This window comes from Mauremys mutica, chromosome 5 (assembly GCF_020497125.1).
Source record: "Mauremys mutica isolate MM-2020 ecotype Southern chromosome 5, ASM2049712v1, whole genome shotgun sequence".
Lineage (NCBI taxonomy): Eukaryota > Metazoa > Chordata > Testudines > Geoemydidae > Mauremys > Mauremys mutica.
The window spans coordinates 58,935,274-58,961,642 of record NC_059076.1 but is presented as its reverse complement, the minus strand read 5'-3'; the positions used below and the strand labels follow the sequence as shown (position 1 = coordinate 58,961,642).

At 40.5% G+C, this 26,369-nt stretch overlaps 1 protein-coding gene across 1 annotated transcript in view; it reads left to right on the top strand.

Annotated features, from left to right (window-relative positions):
- The window catches only part of ZNF827 (zinc finger protein 827), a 130,760-nt gene that overhangs the window by 83,605 nt on the left and 20,786 nt on the right, over window positions 1-26,369 (top strand). The window contains exon 9 of the mRNA XM_045017998.1: window positions 6,705-6,808. Within this exon, the coding sequence (XP_044873933.1) occupies window positions 6,705-6,808 (104 nt within the window). The remainder of the gene's footprint in view (window positions 1-6,704; window positions 6,809-26,369) is intronic.

Sequence of the window (26,369 nt, the reverse complement as noted above, 5' to 3'; positions counted from 1 at the left end):
GTAGGGTTTAATGGACAGGAACTTTTTACCATTCTTCAGCCAGCCTTGGAGTGTATTAGCTCACAAATACATGTACAACACTGAGTTGGGGTGGAGTAGGCCCAAAGGCCCCCTGTTGGAGGCCTCAGGGTTCTGCCACAACCATCCCAGGAAAGGAGCGGTGGAGAGGTCCTCCAAGCAGGCTAGAGTGGCTGCAGGCAAAGCAGCCAATCAGGGCCCAGGAGGACCATATGAAAGTTGCTGCACAGCAGTACAGGCAGTCCTCAGACTTACGACACAATTGGTTCCTGAATATTAAGTTGACAATGTCGTAACTCGGATTTTCCATAGGAACAATGTCGGATCAAGCGCCGTAAAGTTGAAACCGACATCATAAAGTTGAAACATGATAATTTATAAATGTCGTAAGTGCCGTTCGTTGTAAGTTTAACGTCGTAAAGTTGAGGACTGCCTATAGTTATTTGCTGCTTGGAGCAGGAGAAGAAAGGACTACAGGCCTAGCTGCCTGGAAGAGCAGCAGGGCCCCATACAGTTTGCTAGCAGGGACTGTGGGAGCATTGAGGGAGCTCCTGGCTGGTTGCTAGGACTGAGCCTGGGGAGGGCTGCATGAAGATAGTGTCTCCAGGGAGGAAGCCCTGGGGATACAGCCGCATACCAGGGCTGGACTACTTAAAGACCAAAGCCCAGGGAGGGGTACTGAGAGAGGCACAGGTGGGTGGACCGTATACACTGGAAGGGGTTTGTGCTGTTTAACATGCAGACAGTGACTCGGCCGAAGCGCTGAGTCACTGAAGACCAGCCTGAGTACCACCGAAAGGGGTCACCAGAACTAAAGAACACAGACACGCGCAACCAGAAGGGGGCACACGCGAGAAGTGGGTTCCAACCCCATTACAAACACCTAACACATTTTAGGCACTACTGTAATGTACCTAATAAAAATTTTAAAATGTCATTTAGTCACCACCAAGTAAGGACTAGTATGACCAAGTAAAGTGTTCTAGTGCTCCTGATTCTTATCAGTTGAGCTTATAATTAATACTCAGGACTGCCCAGTGTTACGCATCTTGCATGAAACATCTTTGGCAGCCCTGTCACATGTCATGCATTTAGCTGGGCTGCAGGAATGACCTGTAATTGCTGCTGCTGTTCACCATGGGCTGCTGTAGTGCCTGCTGAACAGGCAGCTTCTCTGCCTTCCTTTGCTGCTCCCCCTGCTGGATCTGAGCAGGGTAGGAGCAGCCAGGAAGAGGTGGTGATGGTGGCAGCAGCAGCAAGAGCAAGCAGAGGAGGCAGTGGCAGAGACAGAAGTTGAGGGGCCCATTACAGACTCCAAACTTCCTCAGCTTTCCTCCCGTCATCCTCCAGACACAACCACGCAGCTTCCCCGTCTCTGGCTACTCCCTTCCAGTAACATCCCCATATACTTCCACCCATCCTCAGCCAGCGTCTCTCACCATCCAGTCACAACCGACACCCACACTCAGTCCCGGTCAGTTTCTTTCAGACATCTACAGGCACCTTCCCTCAGCCTCCCCACCGCCACCTCTGCCAAAGCAAACTCCACCCACCAACACTTAGCTGCTCCTCAGACCTGCAGATAGCCTCCTGCAACCACCCATCCTAAACACCCTAGCATCTTCCAGACAACTTCCAGCACCCACCCATCTGCCTAGCACCCCAGACATCCTCAGCACATATGATGGCTGCCATCTTGACCAGTACATTCGGGATTAAACCAGTGGCCTCCAGAGCTTGAAACAAAGAGCCAGTCTTTATAGTTGGAAGCTATAACTGATTCATTCTTTGTGGATAAGGCAAAAGGGGAGCTCGCAATATTTTACCGATCAGTGGATTACTTTCTCTGGACAAAGTATAGCTCATCCTGGGCATTTGAGGCTCACAGCCCTTTGATTCCTATATGTGCCTCTGCTTATGTGATGGCCACCATCTTGGCCAGCACCCTGGAGGTTTAACAGAGGACCTACAGCAGGGGTTCTCAAACTGGGGGTTGGGACCCCTCAGGGGGTCGCGAGCTGTCAGCCTCCATCCCAAGCTCCGCTTTGCCTCCAGCATTTATAATGGTGTTAAATATATAAAAAAGTGTTTTTAATTTATTGGCGGGAGGGTCACACTCAGAGGCTTGCTGTGTGAAAGGGGTCACCAGTACAACAGTTTGAGAACCACTGACTTACAGAGTTAAAAGCTCTGAGGTTGAGCTAAAGAGACAGGCTGACAGCTGTAACAGACTCACATTGTCTAAGGCTTGGGCACAGAGGGGAACATGTAATGTACACTGTTTAGTGGGCTGCATGTGTACATGCCTCAGCTGTCAAGTTTTGTGCAGCTCCATGCCCTACTTCAGCAACTGCTTAGTGTTGACCATAAGCTTATGTTTATGGTTACATGCAAATTATTTGTAAATATTAGGGTTGTCGATTAATCACAATTAACTAATGCGATTAACTAAAAAAAATTAATTGTGATAAAAAAATTAATTGCAATTAATCGCAGCTCTAATCGCACTGTTAAACAATAGAATACCAATTAAAATTTATTAAATATGTTTGGATGTTTTTCTACATTTCCAAATATATTTATTTCAATTACAACACAGAATACAGAGTGTACAATTTATTTTTATTACAAATATTTGCACTGTAAAAATGATAAACAAAAGAAATAGTATTTTTCAGTTCACCTCATACAAGTACTGTAGTGCAATGTTTTTATCATGAAAGCGCAACTTACAAATGTAGATTTTTTTTTGTTGCATAACTGCACTCAAAAACAATGTACAGTAACTCCTCACTTTAACATTGTAATTATGTTCCTGAAAATTGCTAGTTTAAGCAAAATGATGTTAAGCAAATCCAATTTCCCCATAAAAATTAATGTAAATAAGGGGGGTTAGGTTCCAGAGAAATTTTTTTTGCGAGACAGAGACATACACAGTGTGTGTGAAAGAGGGGGACGTGCATTGCCCCTTTACGCTGACCCCACTCGAAGTAAATTGCCTTTTTAAGTAGATCAGCAAGTTGAGACAGCAGCTGCTGCCAGCAAGCTCCGTCCGTCCTGAACCCTGTCGTGCCCCTCCCTCTGCTCTGTGGAGATGGGGTACAGGCAGGGCCAGCTTTAGGCTGATTCCCCCGATTCCCGTGAATTGGGCCCCGCAGTGTCCCGAAGAGGGGCCCCGCAAGGTAAGGCCCCGGAAGACAACTGCTGCTGAGGAAGGACCCTCCGCTGAAGTGCTGCTGGAAACAGCGGCAACCGATTGAGCAGCCGCCAAATTGCTGCCGCTGTCTTCAGCGGCAGCTCTTTCAAATTGGGCCCTGCACGTCCTAAAGCCGGCCCTGGGTACAAGAGGGGAGAGGGGGACACCCTGACATTAGCACCCTTCTTTCCCCCACCGCACAGCAAGCAGGAGGCTCCCAGGAGCAGCTCCAAGGCAGAGGGCAGGAGCAGCACATGGCAGTGGGGGGAGGGACAGCTGAACTGCCGTCAATTGATAATTGATAGCCTGCTGGGTGGCTGCTGCACAGGGAACTTAGGGGAGCTGATTGGGGGCCTACCGGCCCCCCTGGTTCCAAACCCCCCACCGGCTAGCTCCAATGGGCTGCTCTTTCTGCAAGCAGTGGACAAAGCAAGCAGCTGCCAAACAACATTATATGGGAGCATTGCGTAACTTTAAACAAGCATGTTCTCTAATTGATCAACAACATAACAAAATAATGTTATCCAGGATGATGTTAAGCGAGGAGTTACTGTAAAACTTTAGAGCCTACAAGTCCACTCAGTCCTACTTCTTGTTCGGCCAATCGCTAAGACAAACAAGTTTGTTTACATTTACGGGAGATAATGCTGCCTGCTTCTTATTTACAGTGTCACCTGTAAGTGAGAACCGATGGTTCTCATGGCACTTTTGTAGCGGGCATTGCAAGGTATTTACATGCGAGATCTGCTAAACATTCGTATGCCCCTTCATGCTTTGGCCACCATTCCAGAGGACATGCTTCCATGCTGATGACGCTTGTTAAAAAATAATGCATTAATTAAATTTGTGACTGAATCTTTTGATGGAGAATTGTATGTCTCCTGTTCTGTTTTACCTGCATTCTGCCATATATTTCATGTTATAGCAGTCTCGGATGATGACCCAGCACATGTTGTTCATTTTAAGAACACTTTCACTGCAGTTTTGACAAAACACAAAGAAGGTACCAATGTGAGATTTCTAAAGATAGCTACAGCACTCAACCCAAGGTTTAAGAATCTGAAGTGGCTTCCAAAATCTGATCAGGACAGGGTGTGGAGCATGCTTTCAGAAGTCTTAAAAGAGCAACACTCCGATGTGGAAACTACAGAACCCGAACCACCAAAAAAGAAAATCAACCTTCTGCTGGTGGCATCTGACTCAGATGATGAAAGTGAACATGCGTTGGTCTGCACTGCTTTGGATCGTTATTGAGCAGAACCCATCATCAGCATGGACGCATGTCCTCTGGAATGGTGGTTGAAGCATGAAGGGACATATTAATCTTTAGCACATCTGGCGCATAAATATCTTGCAATGCCGGCTACAGCAGTGCCATGAGAATTCCTGTTCTCACTTTCAGGTGACACTGAAGAAGTGGGCAGCATTATCTCCTACAAATGTAAACACACTTGTTTGTCTGAGCAATTGGCTGAACAGGAAGTAGGACTGAGTGGACTTGTAGGCTCTAAAATTTTACATTGTTTTATATTTGAATGCAGTTTATTTTTGTACATAATTCTACTTTTGTAAGTTCAATTTCCATGATAAAGAGATTGCACTACTATAGTTGTATTAAGTGAATTGAAAAATACTATTTCTCTTATCTTTACAGTGCAAATATTTATAATAAAAATAAATATAAAGCGAGCACTGTACAATTTGTATTCTGTGTTGTAATTGAAATGAATATATTTGAAAATGTGGAAAAAATCCACAAATATTTATATAAATAGTATTCTAGTTATTGTTTAACAGCGCAATTAATCACAATTATATTTTTTAATCGCTTGACAGCCTTAGTAAATATAAAAATTAGCTGATTAAATGTGATGTGGAGCAACACAAAATTTGGCAACTATAAGTATTAGATTTCTTTGACTTCTGTCTGGATAATGTCCATGCAGTACAATAAGGAGAGTAAAGAGAGTGAATGGGGAAAGTAGAGAGAGGTTTACTAGATCAGTTTAACTGTAATTATCAGTGAGCTTCCCAATGGCAAATACTCTGTTATTGTGAATGCAAGCCTCTCACTCAGACCACATCAGTAGAAATCACATTGTCCTCTCTCTATAGGAGAAGATTATGACAGAAGATGTATGTCTGTGTCAGTCTTCAGATTGACAATTATTGTATTCAGACCAGCAGGATTAACTTGCTTGGGCATACTGCTGGCACATATGGTCTGAGTCTGGACTCCTCTCAGTGTAACACTTCATAAAACCCAGTACTTTGTTCCTTGGCCTGAAAAGGTTCCCAGTTGTTTACAGAAGCAATGTGTTTCTTTACAATTTCTATTTAATCAGGTTTTTTTTAAGTTGGCCAAATCAACTCTGTGAAAATGTTTAGCTATCCCCAAACTTCCCCACCCCAAAGTATGATGGGTTTGTTCTGTACATAATTACTAATTACTTGTGATGGTACAATGCAGATGTGGTTAATCCTATTCTGGAAACAATCACTTCCTCCATCCTGCCTCATGATGCCTTTTAAAATACAGTTGTCCCTATCTATTATACATTCTCAATTTAGCAGATATCAGGTTTAAATGTAATTTTTATTTTGTTCTGGATGAAATCATATTTAACGTGCCAGGGGAAAAGAATGACTTTCCAACAAATAGACTATTCTTTTATATTTTAATTTTGGTGTACTTCTTGGTATCTGTATTGTAGGCAAGTCTTGTTTCTGTTCATGTCTTTAGTTGAATGCAAAACAAAACTGCTCTATGACATATGACAATCGATATCAAACCTAACTTCTTATTAACTGTTACGGTTAATAAAGAAAGTATACATTCAAAGTCAGATCAAAGTCAATTCAAAATAGTGTTTGTATTCTGCAGTCTTTGAGAAGGCACCATTTTGATCAGTTATAACAATTTTTTCCTGCTCCTACATTTGATTATTTTATAATACTGTCCAGGATAGGGAAGTATACAAGGAAAGCTAACTAAACTTTAGCTGAGTTGCAGAATACCACATCAAAAGAGAACCACACGGGGTATTTCATGACTTGTTTAGAACTCCATTCCTAATTATCTTAACTGCTTAAATAGTTAAATGCTCTTATTAAGAGATGTAATCAAAACAATCCCGCTCCTTCCTCCCCACCCACAAAAAAGTTCAGATTGGACAGAAGAGTACAAATTTAAAAAAAAAAAAATCAATTCTTAGTTACTGATACATTGCTCGATGTTGGGTTGTCACTAAATTATCCTGAAGCATTTTAGAGAGAGAGTTTTTGCTTTGATAGGAAATTTGATGTGGGGTGCCACTGAAGTTAGACCACTGTACGCAGCATCACATACTGCATCTGTTTCAGGAGGAGTCTTGTATACCAAAAAAACTTACTTGAACATGAATTGTAAAAGTATTAGGATCAGGTGTCACACATACTACTTTAGCTAGTCAGTATTTTGTTTACTAAAAGAAATCTTTTTCCCCCTCAGCCCTTTCTTTTCTGAAGATACATTTAGACAATCGCCATTCACTTCCAACTCAAAAGATCTCCTGCCCAATGAAACTGCTCTTCATGGAAGGATATCAGCACCAGGTATGGCCTTTTTTCTATTTTATTACTTTTAATTTGTTTAGCATAAAAAGACCTGTGCTATATTTACTAGGTATAGTACTATCTGTACTATATTTATTCAGTGCATTAATCATGTATATCTCCCCTTAATAAAACTTAGTTTGCTGTGTAAAAACAAACAACTCAACCACCACAAAAATGAATATTTTTAAAAAGAAAAAACACACTAAGATAAGTTTCTTCATAATTTCCTGAGTACTTATGTTATTAGTCTTTAAATAACTGTCTCTAAAAAAAAAAAAAATTCCAAAGCAAGAACCTAAAAAGGATGTACCTCAATATTATAAATTGAGTGTATTTCTTTTCACATCCTATGTTTAAGGGAAGTATAAAGTTGTCTGATAAGAAATAATTATTGCCCTCTGGCTTCCTCATTGGTGACCAAGGCCACCCTTCCAACTCATAAAATACAGGAAAACTCCCTGTAATTTCCAAATATGCAGTTCATGTGCCTGAACGGCTCAGCTTTCCAATACAATTCTCTTACCCATATCATTCATTTAGGACCCTATCCTGAAAGGTGGTAAGCACCTCCTACAGCATGCTGAGTGTTGTCAATACCCATTAGGAGATAGGAACTCTCAGCATCTTTCAAGACATGCTCAGAACTGCAGAAGACATAGCCTGTAGAGCCAACACTCTTGTACCATACCAGAAGCATCATTTCTCAGCATGAAATCTTGATTTATATTATCAGAATTATTGCAATTAAATTATGATTATTCTCAAGAGTCAGTGTTTTAACTGAGGTAATTGGAACTATAGTGTATCAGATAAGTTTGAATAGTCAAAAAAAAGTTGTTATCCAGAGAGTGATTGCTTAGGAATCATTTTTAACTATTGGTTTGTCCCTTATTGTTACCATTTACATGTAGGATATAACTGCTACTTATTTAGTTATTTATATATAATATATTGGTTAGACAGTGCATATTGTTTACTGGTCATATTGTAAGGAGACCATATGTTGGATCAATATGTAATTTGTATGGATAAGTATGCATAAATACTAGTTTTCTTTTCATTGTCTACTTCATACTTTTGGAACAACTCTATCTTATGAGATTTTTCATCACTTTTCACAAGCGAATAATAACCCTTTGATAAGTGAGGTTTGGAACTGAAGTGTTAAAACAGTTTTACAGTAGCAATGTGGTGGTGATTTAAAAAAATAAAAATTATAATTATATATAATGTATAATCTCAGAGAGCTGAGAATTCATTCTCTGTTAGTAGAAGGTCCTAGTCCTTCTCTGTTTCTTGTGGAAATTGTAAAATCTACCCTCAGGACCTTCCTTCTAAACAAAACCTGTTTTAATCAGCCACTCAAGAAATGGACAAATTGACTGATTAAATAAGGTGTTCTAATGACAGATCAGAATTGTTCTCAGTATTTCGGGAATACTTTAGGTTGGTCTCTTAAGATAGGATGTTGCCTAATAAGAATTGTGTCCAGTACGTCAGAGGTTCTCTACCTTTTTCTCTCTGAGCCCACCTCCCACCCCATGCTACAAAACTCCAGGACTCACCTGCACCACAACAACTGTTTTTCTGCATATAAGAGGCCAGGCCAGCATTAGAGGGTATCAAGCAGGACAGTTGCTCAGGGCCTTATGCCACAGAATGCCCTGTAAAGCTAAGCTGCTCAGACTTTGGCTTCATCCCCACACGGCGGGGCTCAGGCTTGGGCTTTCTGCCCTGGGCTCCATTGAGTCTAACTCCATGCCTGCTTGGTGAACCCCCTGAAACCTGCTCACAGCCCTCCAGAGGGCCCTGGATCCCCAGTTGAGAACTGCTGCTGTATGTGTTTCAGTGTGTTTTCAAAAAGCTTTGGATAAAGTCCCTCTGAAAATAGATCTAAGAAAGCTTGCTACTATAGAGTGAGGAATAGAGTCATTTCATGGAGTAGAAGCTGATCAAGAGATAGGGTACAAGAAGTAAAAAGGCTAATTAGTATGGAAAGAGATGCTGTAGTAAAAAGATGTACTTACAAACAAGGCTGTGCTGTATATTAATGAGTTGGAAGAGTAACTGGATAATGAAACTTGCTGAGAACACAACATTATTTAGGTTAGTCAAGACTCAGAAGGATTGTGAGAAAATCCAGAAGGATCTAAGAAAACTCGGCAATTAGGCAATGTGAGTGCAGTATAATTTATTACAGGTAAGTAAAATACACATGGAAGGAACTGTTTAAACCTTTATATCCAAGTCTGTGCAGAAGACAGTTTTCTTGAAGATTGGTCTGAGTCTGTGGAATGAACTCCCACAGACCAACTACAAGAATTAAGGTCCAGGTTGTGTCAGGTGTGAAAACAACTGGACCCTCTCAGATTGGATCAGCTCTCCTCCACCTGCCTGTGGGGGTCAGTGGAGCAGCAGCTGGGTACCCTGCACCTGCTTGCCCTCACCACCTTGCTATGCTCTACGTTGTGAAGTGAGTGTGCCAAGGAGTTGCAGCGCCTCTTATTCTGCAGTGCACAGGAGACAGCAGTGCACTGAGGTGTAACTTACAAGCACTGCCTATATCGCTTTTTTTAGGGCAGTAGCACAAGCCCCACTAGCCTAAGGGTATGTCTACACTACCTGCCGAATCGGCGGGGATCGATTTATCGCGTCTACTCTAGACACGATAAATCAACCCCTAAGTGCTCTCCTGTCGACTCCTGTACTCCAGCGCTACGAGAGGTGCAGGCAGAGTCGACGGGAGAGCGCCAGCAGTCCACTCACCGTGGTGAAGACACCACGGTAAGTTGATCTAAGTATGTCGACTTCAGCTATGTTATTCACGTAGCTGAAGTTGTGTAATTTAGATCAATCCTCCCCTCCCCATGTAGACCAGGGCTAAGTTTCTTGACCTGGGCTGGGATGCTCACTCCAAAATGCTGTGTAGACATACCCTTCGTTGGCAGCAGCAGGGTCCATGTGAATACTTAGTTGTGGCAGGCTAACGTTGGGTAGGTTTACACCCAAGCTTTCCACAAACTAAATGTTCATGTAGGCAAGCCCTAAGAATTAATAGTGAAATGAATTAACATCAGAGAAGAAAGACCAGCAGCCACATCACATGAAAGAAGAGCTATGGCTGGGCAACCAAGGAAATAAGACTGAAATTGCAATAACTCCCTGAACTGCAACCCAGTCAACGTGCTAATAATTTGTGATGAGTCATTATTTTGAGGGGACAATGTAGTATCCTTAGGAAGTAATACCTAAACTAAATAATCTTTGAGAAGGCCCCACACCAAAGGTTTTTGAGCAAAATAAGCAGTCATGGGATAATAGGGAAGGTCCTCTTATGAATTAGTAACTGGTTTAAAGATAGGAAACAAAGGGTATGAATAAATGGTCAATTTTCACAATGGAAAGAGGTAAAAAGTGGGGTCCCTCAAGGATCTTTACTGGGACCTGTGCTGTTCATTGTATTAATAAATTATCTGGAAAGGGGAGTGAATTGTGAGATGGCAAAATTTGCAGGCAATACAAAATTACTCAAGATAGTTAAGTCCAAAACTGACTGCAAAAAGTTACAAAGGGATCTCTCAATACTGGGTGATTGGGCAACGAAATAGAGATAAAATTCAGTGTTGATAAGTGTAAAGTGTAATGCTCAGTGGGAAAAAATAATCCCAACTGTACATTTATATATATAAAATGCTGGGGTCTAAATTAGCTGTTACCACTCAAGACAGAGATCTTGGAGTCATCATGGATAGTTCTCTGAAAACATCTACTCAGTGTGCAGCAGAAGTCAAAAAAGCTAACCATGTTGGGAACTGTAAGGAAAGAGATAGATAATAAGACAGAAAATATTATAATGTCAATATACAAATCCGTGGTACACGCACACCTTGAATACCACATCTCAAAAAAGGTATATTAAAGTTGGAAAAGGTACAGAGAAGGGCAACAAAAATGATTAGTATGGCATGGAACAAATTCTATATAAGAAAAGATTAAAAAGACTGGTTCAGCTCAGAGAAGAGATGACTAAAGGGAGATATGATGGAGGTCTATAAAATTATGAATGGTGTGGGGAAAGTGAATAGTGAAGTGTTATTTACCCCATCACATACCACAAGGGTCAACCAATGAAACTAATAGTCACCATGATTAAAACAAACATAAGGAAATATTTCCCCACCCAACATAGAGTCAACCCATGGAACTTGTTGTCAGGGGTGTTGTGAAGGCCAAACGTTATAACTGGGTTAAAAAAAGGAATTAGATGAGTTCATGGAGAATAGATCTATCAGTGCCTATTAGCCAGGATGGTCAGGGATGCAACCTCCTGTTCTGGGCATCCAGAAGCCAGGACTGAACAACAGGGGATGGATTATTTGATGATTGCCCTGTTCTGTTCATTCCCGTGACATATCTGACACTGGCCACTGTTGGAAGACAGGATACTGGCTGAGGTGGATAATTGGTCTGACCCAGTATGGCTATTCTTATATTCTAATGTTTGATACATTTGGGGGACTTTTTTTCTTCCCCTTTTCCCTTTGTTTATTGAACATTCTGATGTAATTTCCCATCCTTTCCTGTGGTGTTGGTATCAGCCAAATAAAATCATTTTTGATAAAGAAAATAATGACCTGTCATCAGCAACTGTTCTGTGTACATTGAGAACTTTATTGTTAAGAGCTATCAATCCAATATCACACACAGTTTTCACAAAAATTAGTACTAGTCACACACAAAATACATTTTAAGAAAACCAAAAAACCACTCTGTGCGTTGCACAGAATCACTGTAAAGAGACTCCGCTTTTCACATTGCAGTTCATTGAACCGATCTGAGAGAGAATCTCATTTTATCTAACAATAAACAGAGAATTGTAAACAGATTCTATTGTACTTGATTTGGAAATGAGAAGAGTAATAGGTGGGAGGAAGATGAAACTCGGTTCTCAATTAAACTCTTCCATGTCACTGAGTCTTGATATTTGTATAACTGTGAAAGATGCAGACATTCATAGATTCCAGGATCAGAAGGGACCATGGTGATCATCTATAACACAAGCCTTTGAACTTCCCTAAATTATTCATAGAGTGTATCTTTTAGAAATACGTCCAATTTTGATTTTAAAATGGTCCATGATGGAGACTCCACTACAACTCTTGGTAAATTATTCCAGTAGATAATTGCTCTCGGTGTCCAAAAAAAAAGAAATTAATAAAAAAATAAATATATGGATGCTTTATTTCCAGCCTGAATTTGTCTAGCTTCAACTTCGTCATTGGATAATGTTTTACATTTCTCTGCTAGATTAAAGAACTCAATATTAAATATTTGCTCCCCATGAAGATACTTGGACTGTAAGCAAGTCATGCCTTTGTTTGTAAGCAAGTCATGTCACCTCATCTTTGTTAAACTAAATAAAATGAGCTCTTTGAGTTTGTCACTGTAAAGCATGTTTTCTAACCCTTTAAACATTCTTGTGGCTCTTCTGTGAACCCTCTCCAAAATATCAACATTCTTCTTGAATTGTGGGCACTAGAACTGAACAGAGGATTCTAGCAGAGGTCGCACAAGAGCCAAATACAGAGGTAAAATAATCTCGCTACTACTCTCAAGATTCCCTTGTTTATGCATTGTTTGGCCACAGCATTATATTGGGAGTTCATGTTTAGATCATTATCCACCACAGTCCACAAATCTTTTACAGAGTCACTGCTTCCCCTAAAACAGAGCCCCCATTCTGTAAGTATGGCCTATGTTCTTTGTTCCTAGATATGTACATTTACATTTAGCTGTATTAAAACATATATTGTTTATTTGGGCCCTGTTTACCAAGCAGTCCAGATTTCCCTGAATCATTATCGCTCTGTCCTCTTCATTATTTACTACTCCCACAATTTTTGTGTCATTTGCAGATTTTATCAGTGATGATTCTATTTATTTTACATAGCACAGGGCCAAGAACAGTTCCCTCTGGGACCCCACTAGAAACATATCCATTTGATGATGAGTCACCATTGCAGTTACATTTTGAGACCCGTCAGTTAGCCAGATTTTAATCCATGTAATGTGTGTGCCATGTTAATTTTATTTTTCTAGTTTTTTAAATCAAAATGTCTTGTGGCACAGAGTCAAATGCCATACAGAAGTCTAGTAACACTAATGTCTTTATCAACCAAACTTGTAATCTCAGCCAAAAAAAACCAAAACAAGTTAGCTTGACAGGAACTATTTTCCATAACCTCATGTTGATATGCATTAATTACATTGTTCTCCTTTAGCTGTTTATTAATTGAGTCATTGAGCCTCGTATCAGCCTCTTCATTATTTTGCCTGGGATTGATGTCAGGCTAACAGGCATATAATTACCCAGGTCATCTCATTTACCCATTTTGAAAATTAGCACAACATTAGCTTTCTTTCAGTCTTCTGGAACTTCCCCAGTGCTCCAGGACTTATTAAAAATCAATATAACAGTCCAGCAAGCTCCTCAGCCAGTTCTTTTAAAACTATTATCTGGAGCTGCTGATGTTAAAATGTCTAGCTTTAGCAGCTTCTGTTTAACATCCTCCAGAGATTCTAGTGAAATGGAAAGAGTTTTATCATCATATGAGAAGACTGTCATATTCCTCCCCTCCCCCATACAGAATAGAAAAATGTATTGAACACTTCTGCCTTTTCTGCAATATTATTGATAATTCTACCATTTCCATCTAGTATTGGACCAAGAACATTATCAGGATTCTTTCTGTTCTTAAAGTATTTTAAAAATTCCTCCTTACTGTCCTCGGTTCTGCTGACCATAAATGTTTTCCTTGCGTCTTTTTGCTTTCCTTGTCAGTTTTCTACAATTACCAACTTTCGGTTTATATTCATTACTATCAATTTCCCCTTCCTTCCATTTGGTAAATATTATTTTTCTATTTGGTATAGCTGCCTTCACTTAGTTTTTTAACCCATATGGCCTTCTTCCTTGATTGTGGCTTTTGGGGTATCTAATAAGGTGTTCTTCAATGATTCCCAATGATCATTCACATTTTTCTGATTAAATTCTTCCTCCCAACTGATTTGACTCCTAATTGTTTTCACTTTTGTGAAATTGGTACTATTAAAGCACCAGGTGTGGGTGTGTGTATATACGTGTGTGTGGGTGTGTGTATATTCAGCTTGTACACTATAAATGTGATCAAGTCATGATCACGTGTACCTAAGCTACCATTAATTTTCAGTTCTGTGATCGGTTCCTCTCTGTTAAAACAAAGTCTAATAAAGAATTCCCCTGTGTTGATTGCTACACTTTGAGTTAGGAAATTGCATCTATAGCCTTTAGAAATTCCAAGGATGTTATAGTACTGGTAGACCTTCATATGTCACTTGATTACACCAATTTTTTTCCCCTACACCTTATAGTTAAGTGCATAAAGATGCTGTTATCCTTTTCCTTAGTGTGCTATGGTGATCTGTAACATAAACCAACTAATACCCCATTTTGAGTCTTATTGGTTAGGACATTGATCCATAAGCATTCAAGATCATTTTCTTCTGAGTTATCAGTGACTTTGGAACAGGTAATGCCATTTTTGACAGAGTTCTATTCCCTTTCCCCTTTTGCCCACTCGATCCTTCCTAAATAGGTTATAACCATTGATTTTAACATTCCAGTAGTGTGAACTGTCCCACCACATTTCAGTAATATCAGCTCGATTGAATTTATTCTCATAAATGAGCAATTCCAATTCCTCTGTTTGTTCCCCAGACTCCTAGCATTAGTGTATAGGCAATTCAAGAATTTCTTCTCTTCGTGTCCTTTGGTTCCTTGATTAATTTTGTTTTCAAAATCTCAGTTTTGTGTGGATCTTTCAGATCAGTTCAGATCTTTCCTCTTTTTTACCTTACCCTTTGCTATTAGTCATGGTGGCTGCAACAGTTCTGATTCACCATGGCTCTGCAGCTGACCTCCTTCCTGTGCATTCACCTACAGCCATTTCTGGACCTACTGTCAAAGAATGGAGACAAAACCAACCATCCCCACCTGGCAGCCTGGTTTTTGCCTGGGCAAGAGACTTAAGAGAAATCATGCTCACAGGAGGTCCAATACACCTCTACCCCTATATAATGCTGTCCTTGGGAGCCAAAAAAATCTTACTGCATTATAGGTGAAACCGCGTTATATCGAACTTGCTTTGATCCACCAGAGTGCACAGCCCCGCCCACCCGGAGCACTGCTTTACCGCGTTATATTCAAATTCGTGTTATATCGGGTTGCGTTATATCGGGATAGAGGTGTACATCCTTCTCAATAGCAGGAAACTCTACAAGAAAGTTTTATGTTGCCAAATGGAATATGTTCTCCATCTGACAAAAGCATTATTGTTTCCTAAGGAGTCCCGGATTCCTCTTACCTTGTACTGTCTCCTCTCCTTGAAGTCATTGGGCCTACCCATCAGTTCATTATAGGTACGTTAGCAGCTATTAGTGCATTTCATCCTCTAGTGGAGAACTGCTGTTTTCTCCCCCACCCCTGCCCCACAGTAAAGTTCTAAAAAGGCACTGTCAGGACGTTCCTGTCAGTATCAAGACCTATTCCTGCTTGAGATCTGAACCTTGTACTGCCAGCACTTATGAACCTGCCATTTGAACACTTAGCCTCCTGCTTCCTCTTGCACTTATCAGTGAAGGTGGCCTTCCTAACAGCTATCACCTTGGCCAGAAGAGTAGGTGAGCTCAGGGCCCTTAGGGCGAGTCCACCTTATATGATCTTCCACAGACATAAAGTATTTCTGAGTGTTGCATTCCAAATTTATCCACAAAGTTCCTTCTGACTTTCACTTGAACCAGACAGTTCACCTACCGCTAACCTCATAATACTAGAGAGGACAGGAAACACTACTCCCTGGAGGTACACAGGGCTCTGGCCTAATCTGGGGCTTCATTCACACATTTATTGGGAACTATGCTTTGGTTCAAGACTCAGTTGGGGATACTTCATTTGGTTCAGCACTCCTGAGAACTGATACAGAAGACATCCTGGCACTCACGTCCTCAGTGAACACTGCTTGGGAGTCACCCATAGTGAAATACCCTTAGGGACCAGCACTCATAGGTGAAAGGAAGGTTATTTACATTACAGTAACTGGAGTTCTTCAAGATGTGTGGTCTCTATGGGTATTCGTGTCCTGTCCTCCTTCCCCTCTGCTCAGATCCTCTCAGATTTGCAGTAGAGTGAGAACTGGAGAGTCAGTCTGTGTCGCCCTTTATGCCCTCAGTTGAGAGCACAACGACATGAAGGGCACAGGCGCAAATCAATGGATACTGCTATTGGAAACATTTCCAGTCCCAGATGCAGAGAGCACATATGCACCCACAGCAAATACCGATAGGGACCACATCTCAAAGAACTCCAATTACTATGAGGTAAGTAATATTCCTTTCTTCGAGTGCTGATCCCTATGGATATTCCCTATGGAAGTAGGTGCAAGGCCATGTTCTGCACCACAGTGTCAGGGATGCCTAGAGATTTCTGCAGGTCTCTCTTTATTTTTTCTATACATCCAAATAGGTAAAATAAAATATATCGACCTAATCAATCAGACATAACAGACCTCTGTGACAAGCCCAGGATTTGCAGGAAATTGCCTATGGCAGAGTGGTCAGTCAGTTTAAGTTATAATGGCTCGATTCCTTATCACCTTTATATGCAGTTTGATTTTTCATAAACAGAAAACTAATTTAAGTTCTCTTATGTGGTATGCTTTCTCTACATTGCTGCCCTTAGAAGAGAGAGGATTTGTCAGCTAGTCTTGTTACTCTCTGGTAGCAGGAGACAGATGACTCATTACAGCTTGTAGAAAGCTGTTCTTGGAAAGCCAGTTCACTTGGAATGCTGTAGGAGCGGGCACATTTGGCATATTTCTTCCTAGAGAGACAGATTTAACAGCATTTGTTCAACTTAATTTAGCACTGAACTATGTTTCAGTGGTTCTGGCTTTAGCACATTGCATCACATTGTTCTTTATCGCATCATATCTTTAAATTCCCATTATCACGTGCCTAACTGTAGCATAGACACTTGCGTTGCTGGACACGCATTCTCCAACTGCCTGGATAGACAGCTTGAATTGCATATAGTGAGCAAATGGAATGGTATTCCAGATCCCTGGCTCCCTTTCTGGGGCTATAACCAGCTGGGATGCCTGTGATTCTAACTTATTCTGTTATATTCTAGCTCTATAGTACATTTCCTTTGTCACTTTTTCTAGGGCTGCTGCCAGATGGGTTTGCATGTAATGCATGTGAGTTCCCTAGCAGGAACTGTCACTAAGAAATTCCATGTGTTGCAGGTTTCTGATATTGTAATAATGACCGTCTCCTGTTATCCATTATAGTCACTATAACTAACATGATCTCAGCAGTCAAACAAATCTTTCCATTTTGAAAGTATTTTCAGGGCATGGTAATGTGTAACTGTGCAGAACAAACCACTTCAATATGATCACACAAAAGAGAAACTCACAGCATGAGGGTGTTTATGAAATTAATAGTCTATGTATGGCCTAGATTCTCTATTTACAGTACTTGTAGCAGTCCACAAAAGAGGGAGAATGATGTGGATTATAAGGTAGTTTTCTCACCTCTGGCCTGTAATTTCATGGATTCAAGTTAACCATTTTTCTTGTAGGAGATTGGACAAAACCCTAGCTATGAACATCCCATGTTCTTTGAGAACATTCAGGTCTGGCTCAAAGCTGTGCCGCCCAAGCCCATCTCTAATTCAGACACTGGCAATGTCGTCCTTTGGGTAAAATAACAAAACCAAAACCAAGCCCTTTTTTGTTGTTTACCAGTCAGTGTTCGGTGGCCTTCCAGGCAGAATTTAAAGATCTCTTTGAAGTATATGTGAAACTCGTAGTATTCTGGCTATTATTCCTTTCCTCAGTATAACAGATGCTAATGCCTGGAACTAATGTTGAGCGCACAATGGCTGCTCTCTTTGACTGCAGAGTCACTGCACTCACTAATTACTTTGTAAACACTTCAAGGGACCATCAGGATGAAAGATGCTATAGAAACCCGAAGTCTGGTCTATGTTTAATGACTGTGTGGAAGAGTACTTGTTTTATAACTGAAACATTGTGACTCTTGTTTTATTATGGGCTAACTTTAATTGGCACAGCCTTTCTCCTCTCATGCTGTACATTCCTCCCACACAAGCAAAAATGTATATTTTCATTTTGTGTAATATCCCTTTTTGCATCTGTTCCTTTTTAAAGCAAAATCAGCATTGGGTAACCAACACAAGAACAAAGTAATTTCATTTGCAACAAATACCTTCCAGTTTCATTCAAAATAAACCCACTCTGGATCCCAATCATTAAACCCAGCAAGGCAACGACTGTGTTAATAAATTTCACAAACACCAAATCCAAAGCAAAACAGCAAAAGGTAACTGTTTCCTTACATGTGGGAAACAAAGCACATGGGCAATGACTTTTTCACTCTTTCATACTGGATGCACTTTTCACACGTGGTAACATTTTTCTCTCTCCAGAGTCCATGTCGTAGACGCAGTAAGAAACCTGGCACTTACTCCACCAAAAACAACTTTGCAAGGAGTAAAAGAATTAGTCACAAATGTTTTACTGTCATTAGGATTTTAAAATAAATACATAAAATGAATGGAGATATTGCAAATGGAACTTTCTAAACTGTCATTAATTTGAATGATAAAGATGTCATATATTAAATTACCAGTTGTATGGCTCTTGATAGAAGGAGCCATTGGTTTACAAATACGCATTGTATTGTATTGGGCTCTTCATCATATTTAGACCCACATATAAATAAGCCCAAATTTTGTATTGATATTTCTATATCTGAATATTTGTGGAAATTTAATGTCAGGGTTGAGTTGTACTCCTTCCTAAATATGAAATTTATCTGAATACAAGCTAAACATAAAGTAGTAAGAGAGATTTTTAAAACAACTTTTCCTTTTACTAACAAATGGAGACCTGTCCCAGACATTTCTTTTAAAAGTTAATTTGAAACTCTCTCCTCCTCATCTCATCTTCTATCTTGTGCACAGCTATCTTCTACAACATCAGTCTGCCTAGGAGGAAGTTAATTACAAATCCCATCAGCCACTAGTGAGGGCGGGCTGGCAGAAGACTATTTTTAAAAAAATAGTACCTTAGGAGAGGGTGGGCAGATAGGGTGACCAGATGACAAACATGAAATATCGGAACGCGGGGGGGGAAACGAAGCAAAAAAAAAAAAAAGCCAGAGTGCCCCCGGCAGTGGCACAGCCCCGTCTCCACCCAACTCTCAGCTCTGACCCCCAATACACTCCCAGCTCCCCCATCCCCTCGCTCCTGGGCCCCGAGCTGTGCAGCCGAGCCATGCTCCGGACCCCTCTTGCAGCTCCCGGCCCAGCCGCTCCCGGGCTTCATTGCACCAGCCCCACAGCAGAGGCTGCTCCACTCTGCCCCGCCCGGGACACTCGCCCCGGGCAGCCCCGCTCCAGCTGCAGGGAACTCGGGGACACCCCCCCCCCCGGGCAGGGGGCGAACCAGGCAGCCGGGCCCGGCCCCTCCTGGCAGGAGCGTGTCTGCCCCACACGTGTCTCCGCCCTCCACCCAGGCCCTGCCTGCTCTGCGCTGCCCTGCAGGCTGCAGGGCTGGAGCAGCCTCCGTGCTGCGCTCCCAGCCCCGGCCATGCCCCGTGTGCAAACCTGGGAGGGAGGAGGAATGCCGCATGCTTGGGGAAGAGGTGGGGCCAGGGCGGGGAGTTGGGGAGGGATCCAATAGGGCAGTGAGGGGCGGGGTTGGGGCAGGTCCAGGGCAGGGATTTGGGGAGGGGTCCAATGGGGGAAGGAGGGGGATGGTCGGGGGAAGTGGGGGGGTGAAAGCCCCTCCGGGCTCCATCTATGCACCGGAGCGGAGGGCAAAATTGCTTGTTTGTCCAGTGTCCCGACCGAACATCGGTCGGGACGCAGGACAAACAAGCAAATATCGGGACAGTCCCGATAAAATCGGGACGTCTGGTCACCCTAGTGGGCAGAAGACTTTCATACCTTTCTTCTAATGGCTTCCGAATTAGACCTCAGTTAAAATTTGCCACACTGGTTTTTGGGAGTTATAGTCCACTCCATTATGGGCAGCCCAATATGCTGACTAGACTGATGCCACAAAATGCTACTGGATACAAGATAAACAGGAAAAGATTCCACGTAGGAGCTCTCCATCTCTTATTTGTGTGTGTGTGAGAGACGAGGTATAAAGCTCTCCTTAAGTCCCAGTATGTAAGGGGTTTCAAGCACAGCCGAGGTTCACTATCTATCATGTAAGTGAGCTGCAGTGAGGTTGTAAAAGCAGAGGGGAAGGGGCTGCAGCTGTCTAGGAGAAAGGATGTGGCCTCCCCGCTACCAGCTTGCTGAAAGCTGGAAAGGTGGCTGTAACCAAGTGTTCTGAGTTGCTTTGCTCTTGTTTGAATCTTTTTGTATCAATAAAGCTAGCCCTGAGGAAAGGGACGTGATCTGAGCTGCTTTGGGCTGTATTTTTACATCCCTCCGCTGGTGTATCTGCCCACTGGCTTAAACAGTTTGTATATTATTTTTTGTGTAGCTTTTTGGCTGGAAAATGGAAAGGGATGCCGAAGCCCAGAGTGAAAAAATGTAACCTTAAGGCAAATTCATTTTTATTAACATCAAACTTCTGGATGGAGACTATGCATATTAGTGTCTGTGCAAATCTCTAATTGTATTATTGCCTTCTTTCTGTGAAAGAGAAGTCGCCATTTCAACAGGACTCATAAATGAAAGTGGCACATTGACAGATAAAGCAAGCATTAAATATGTACACAGACCAGAATGGTCCAAATAGTGTGTATAAGTAGCCTAGATTGGTTTTGAGTAGGATTTTCTCTGAAGTTTATCATAACAAACTGAATTGCAACGGACAAATAAACTTGCACTGGCTTTTATTAGAAGATAAGTGCATTCTATTTTCCAAATACAGTAGTCACTCAGACATACAGAAATAGATACAGATTTGATTTTATAGCACCCAAAATAAATGTAACAAGCAATATAAATGAGCTAAAAATGATGGTGAGCTACATGGAACTGAATTAGGAGAGAAAGAGGAGCACTTGTGGCACCATAGAGACTAACATTTATTTGGGCATAAGCTTTTGTGGGCTAAAACCCACTTCATCAGATGCATGCAGTGGAAAATACAGTACGAAGATAGATAGATAGATAGATAGATTAGATATACACACAGAGAACATGAAAAAAATGGGGGTGCCATACTAACTCTAACGAAACTGACTAATCAATTAAGGTGGGCTATTATCAGCAGAAGGAATAAAACCTTTTGTAGTGATAATCAGGATGACCTATTTCAAACAGTTGACAAGAAGGTGTGAGTAACAGTAGGGGGAAATTAGCATGGGGAAATGGTTTTTAGTCTGCGTAATGACCCATCCACTACCAGTCTTTATTCAAGCCTAACATTCCACACGAAGATGGACTACAAGCTGTCAGGAAGAGTATCCCCAATAATGTCACGACAAACCTGGTGGCTGAACTTTGTGACTTTGTCCTCACCCACAACTATTTCACATTTGGGGACAATTTATACCTTCAAGTCAGCGGCACTGCTATGGGTACCCATGGCCCCACAGTATGCCAACATTTTCATGGCTGACATAGAACAACACTTCCTCAGCTCTCGTCCCCTAACACCCATACTCTGCTTGCACTACATTGATGACATCTTCATCATCTGGACCAGTGGAAAAGAAGCCCTTGAGGAATTCACTATGATTTCAACAATTTCCATCCCACCATCAACCTCCGCCTGGACCAGTCCACACAAGAGATCCACTTCCTGGACACTACAGTGCTAATAAGCGATGGTCACATAAACACCACCCTATACTGGAAACCTACTGACGGCTATACTTACCTACATGCCTCCAGCTTTCATCCAGACCACATCACACAATCCATTATCTACAGCCAGGCTCTAAGATACAACCACATTTGCTCCAATCCCTCAGACAAACACCTACAAGATCTCTATCAAGCATTCTTAAAACTACAATACCCACCTGCTGAAGTGAAGAAACTGATTGACAGAGTCAGAAGTCACCCTACTACAGGACAGGCCCAACAAAGAAAGTAACAGAACACCACTAGCCGTCACCTTCAGCCCCCAACTAAAACCTCTCCAGCGCATCATCAAAGATCTACAACCAGTCCTGAAGGACAATCCCTCACTCTCATAGATCTTGGGAGACACTTTCAGGTTCTGTGTTGGGAATGGATACATACTCTCTTTTTAAAAACATACAATAAGGATTTTTTTAGAACAAGGCAAAGAGAATGACGTTTTTTGTTACTCAGATGATTGTGCTATTCGTCAGTAGTGATCAGTTAAGCTTTTAAAAGCATATATGTCAGAAGGAAAAGAGGATTTGTTATCAGTTTCACCCACTTTCCTGATTTTATAATGTCACAATTCCCTCAGTGAAAAAATAATTCAGTTTCCATCTCTCCCCTCCCACCCCGGGGGGGAATTGTTTCTGCTACAGTTAGAAAACTAAATGTCAGACTGATTGACCTTCCACATCGTGACTATCATTAATGATGGTAAAGGTGTTAGATAAACTTCTGAAGCCAATGCAGATCTGAAAGGACTTCTGATTGATGATGTTTTTGCTATCAGTGCTACATTTCATGACTAGTGCCCATCTGACTTTAGCATATGTCATACATTTTTACATTGCCATTTTCTGTTGTCTTGGTAAAGATTGAAGTTTCTGAGAAGGCAGTCCTGTTTATGACTCACATTGAAGAGGGCAGCACAATATATGGTGGAAGTTGGGGCCTCTTCCATGTTATAAACAGTCTGATGTTGATGAAAAAAGTTATTACGTTTGTTGTAAAAACTAGTTTCTGTAAAGGAACTACAGCAGAATTATCTATGTTTCAGAGTTTGTTTAAAACATGCAACTGAGACTAGCTTCACCAAGATTCACAAACATGGACTGATTTAAGGTCTGGGTGGGAAACCTCTCTAAAATGAATGTTTTTTTCATGATTTATCTTCAAACCAAAAAAAAAACCCTTGATGGCTTCACTTCATATTCCTGGGATCATTTGAAATTCACATTAGTATGAGAAGCAAAGTGGAAAAAAGTTTCACTTCATCCCATATTTGTTCATATTGGATTTTAAATTACTCTCTTTAAAAGCAAGTTTTGAAGAGAGAGAGATGGGGCAAATAGTTGTGTATTTGTTTTTGAAAACTCAGTTTAAAAAATAAAATCTCAAAATTTGAAAAGTACTTCCTAGGTTTTTGTTTGTCACTTTGGTCCATTTCACAGGATGTGATATGATGTACCATGAGACTCGTAGGTCTGTTCAGTGGTTTTACAATGGTCACATTGGCAAAGCACCAAAAGCAACTTGTGTTTAATTTTTGGCAACTGAAACTCAAGCTCAGTTTAGGATCAGATATCCCCCTGCCTCTCCTCAGAAGTCAAAGGATTGTTTGCCTCTGCATAGATAACAGCCAGTAACTTTATATTGCGTAAATCAAACACATTTATCCAATATGGAAAAAAGAGAGAATCTATTAAAATAAAAGGAAATCTCAGAGTTTTGGTATACAGTTTAAGGTTACCATAAACCTTGCTGCTTAGGTGGAAAATTATTTGTGTTGCAAGTGAAGTTTATGTAGAAATGCTTTTTAAGGACAAGAGAAAATAAGTCCTCTCATCTTGGGCTCACCTATGTTGCTGTAATTTCCTCTGTCTCCTTTCCTAGTCTGCCTCCTGTTTTATTCAGATTCCAGCTCTTATGTTTGTCACCATCTTTGTGAACTTCCATTTTTTAGCAACCTGGCCCATCCCTGGTGTCTGTGGTGGTGGACTCCTGCTCCCACCTTTCATTGTCTCATCCATCCACTTTGCTTGAGCAGATAGTTGGCTGGATGTTTTTACTGACTCCTATCTGAGCTTCATTAAAGCCCCATCTCCTCATTATCTCCCTTCATGGAAACAGACATCTTTCTTTATCACTTTTGGGCAATTCTGTTGTTCATTTGGACTACCTCGGTGCACAAAGTTAATGCTTCCTTGTGAGGGGAATGTTGGCTCCTTAGTCCAATATTTCCAAACCTGGTACCAGGCAATTTTAGAAATACCATATGTACAACTTAGAAGTATGACACTGTGGATATACAAATAGTCTTCTTATTTTTTCTCTATCAAATAAGGATCTTTATGGTCAGTAAGTCAGACTACCATAACAACATTATTTTGATATTCACTGTATTTCCATAGTAATGATAATTATTTGCAAAAACATGTGAAAAACCTTAAGAGTATCCACTAAGGTTTAGTTCGTTAAATTGTTTTATTTAGCAATGAGTTTTTTTCCACATATTGTAGCATGGATTGCACAATGTATATCATGGTTTCAGGATTCATAAAATAAAACATGTTCCTTCTACCAGATGGAACAAAGATTATTATATTTGGACGATAAATTAGTAAAAAAGGAAACTTGACATCCGCTTAACAACCATTCTTATCTGACATGCATTGTGACTTAAAAAATATAGCAGGTGACAATACTGAACATTTTTATAGCTAGAAAAAGTGTAACAAAAATATTAAGGAGACAAACAAACTCATAGTATTTCAGCTGAAGTGAGGTTAAGAAATAGGATCTCTTAAAATATTAAGGAGATGCGTATGGGAATGTAAAGTAAAAAAATCAAAGTTGCTCATATAAAACAAGATTCCACAAATGCTTCTGTTCACAATTTAAAATATTATCCAAAAATAAAGGACTAGATAGTTCAGTGTGGTAGTGACAATGATAAATGAAAACAACATTCACCCAGGCCCACAATTACAGTAAGTAAATAGGAAAGCATATTTTATAAAGGAACTACAATATCTGGAAAGAATCCACAATTTATTTTAACTGGATTACTAGCAACATAACTTTTGGCAGTGCAGGTAGAATCACTTTGAAAGTGAGTGGGGGAATGAGATTAAGAAATATTGTATTTGGAGCAGATTAAACTTCATACAGTCAATATATTATTAAGTTTGTAAGTGGTTTGTGGGCTTTTAGAGACCAAATTTGCAGTCATACTTTAATTGCATAGTTCAGGAAAGGCGTTCTCTAGTCAGTTTTTAAGTGCTGTGCTATTGGCACAAAAGATGGATGAGCATGTAAGTGGAAATTTCTAAAGCAAAAAAAAAATCTCAAACGAGGCACTGCACAAAAACAGAGCCAGTGAAATATCTTAGTTGAGTGCAGTGATAAGAGTGGAGATGAGAATTTCCAAATGCATGTTTTTAAAGCAATTTTGGCTTGACTGGTTGAATATTACAACTTTTTTCTGAATAAAACTTTTATTTTTTAAAGATGAAAAGTTTAATAAAGAGAACTAGGCTTTCAAGTGGTACAAGCCTTGGTGATACAAATGCACAGAGTATTCTGTCCTCTTTGAATGGTAAATATGAGGCACTTGAAGGAACCAAAAGTTATCTGATGGCTGTTCAAGTGACCTCTGTGAAATATTTGTTCTTGATCCAAAGTGGTCCTTCAGATCGGAGTTGAATCACACTTGCATGGGAAGCGTGCACAGCAGCTACCTGTGCTACACCTGTTTTCAGGCCTCTATCTCCTTGCAGTCACAGAAACCTGGTTACCCTATTTGACACTGCCACTTCAACTGCTTTCTCCCGAAGTGGCTTCTCTTTCACTGACATTGCCCTGAGTTGTTCCCTAAGAAATGTGATGGGTGTGTTGAGTAGATCTGGGCAAAAAATTTTGACCAAAAGTTTTTTGGTGAAAAACGCAGATTTGGTGACACTAAAACCTTTGGCAAATTTGCATCAATTTTGCCAAATTGTTTTAGTTTTTAAAAAAATGATAAATTTCCAAAAAAACTAAACTTTTAGTTTCAACATTTTCTAAACTGAATTTTGAGTTTTCAATTCAAAATGACTTTTTGTTTCAAAATTTCCTTTAAAATTATTGAAAAATAAAATTGAAAGTTTAAAAAAATTCTCAAAAATTGAAATGTTTTGTTTTCGGTCAACTCAAAACAACATTTTAATGTTTTTTTTTATTATTTTTTGATTCACTGAAAATTTTAAAAAAATATTGTTTGTTTGGCCCACAATGAAATGTCTTCAATTTTTCATAATTGCCAGTGAACTGAAAAATCTGTTATTTGCATAGCTCTACTGTTGATCTCCTCCTCCTCCACATCTGCCATTTCCATCTTCTCCCCACTTCCTACTCTTTCCCCTGCCTTTTCCCTCCATCTTGTACCTTCTGTTCAGAGTTTGATATCCATCTCTCCTTCTCTGTCTCATTTTTGGTTACTTCAACTTCCATGTTGACCTACTCTCACCTCCCCATTTAACCTTCAACCCAGGACTGATCAAAATGGCCACTCACTCAATCTTGTTTTCACTAAGCACTGCTCTGTCTCTGATCTCTCCATCACAGTTTTCTCTTTCT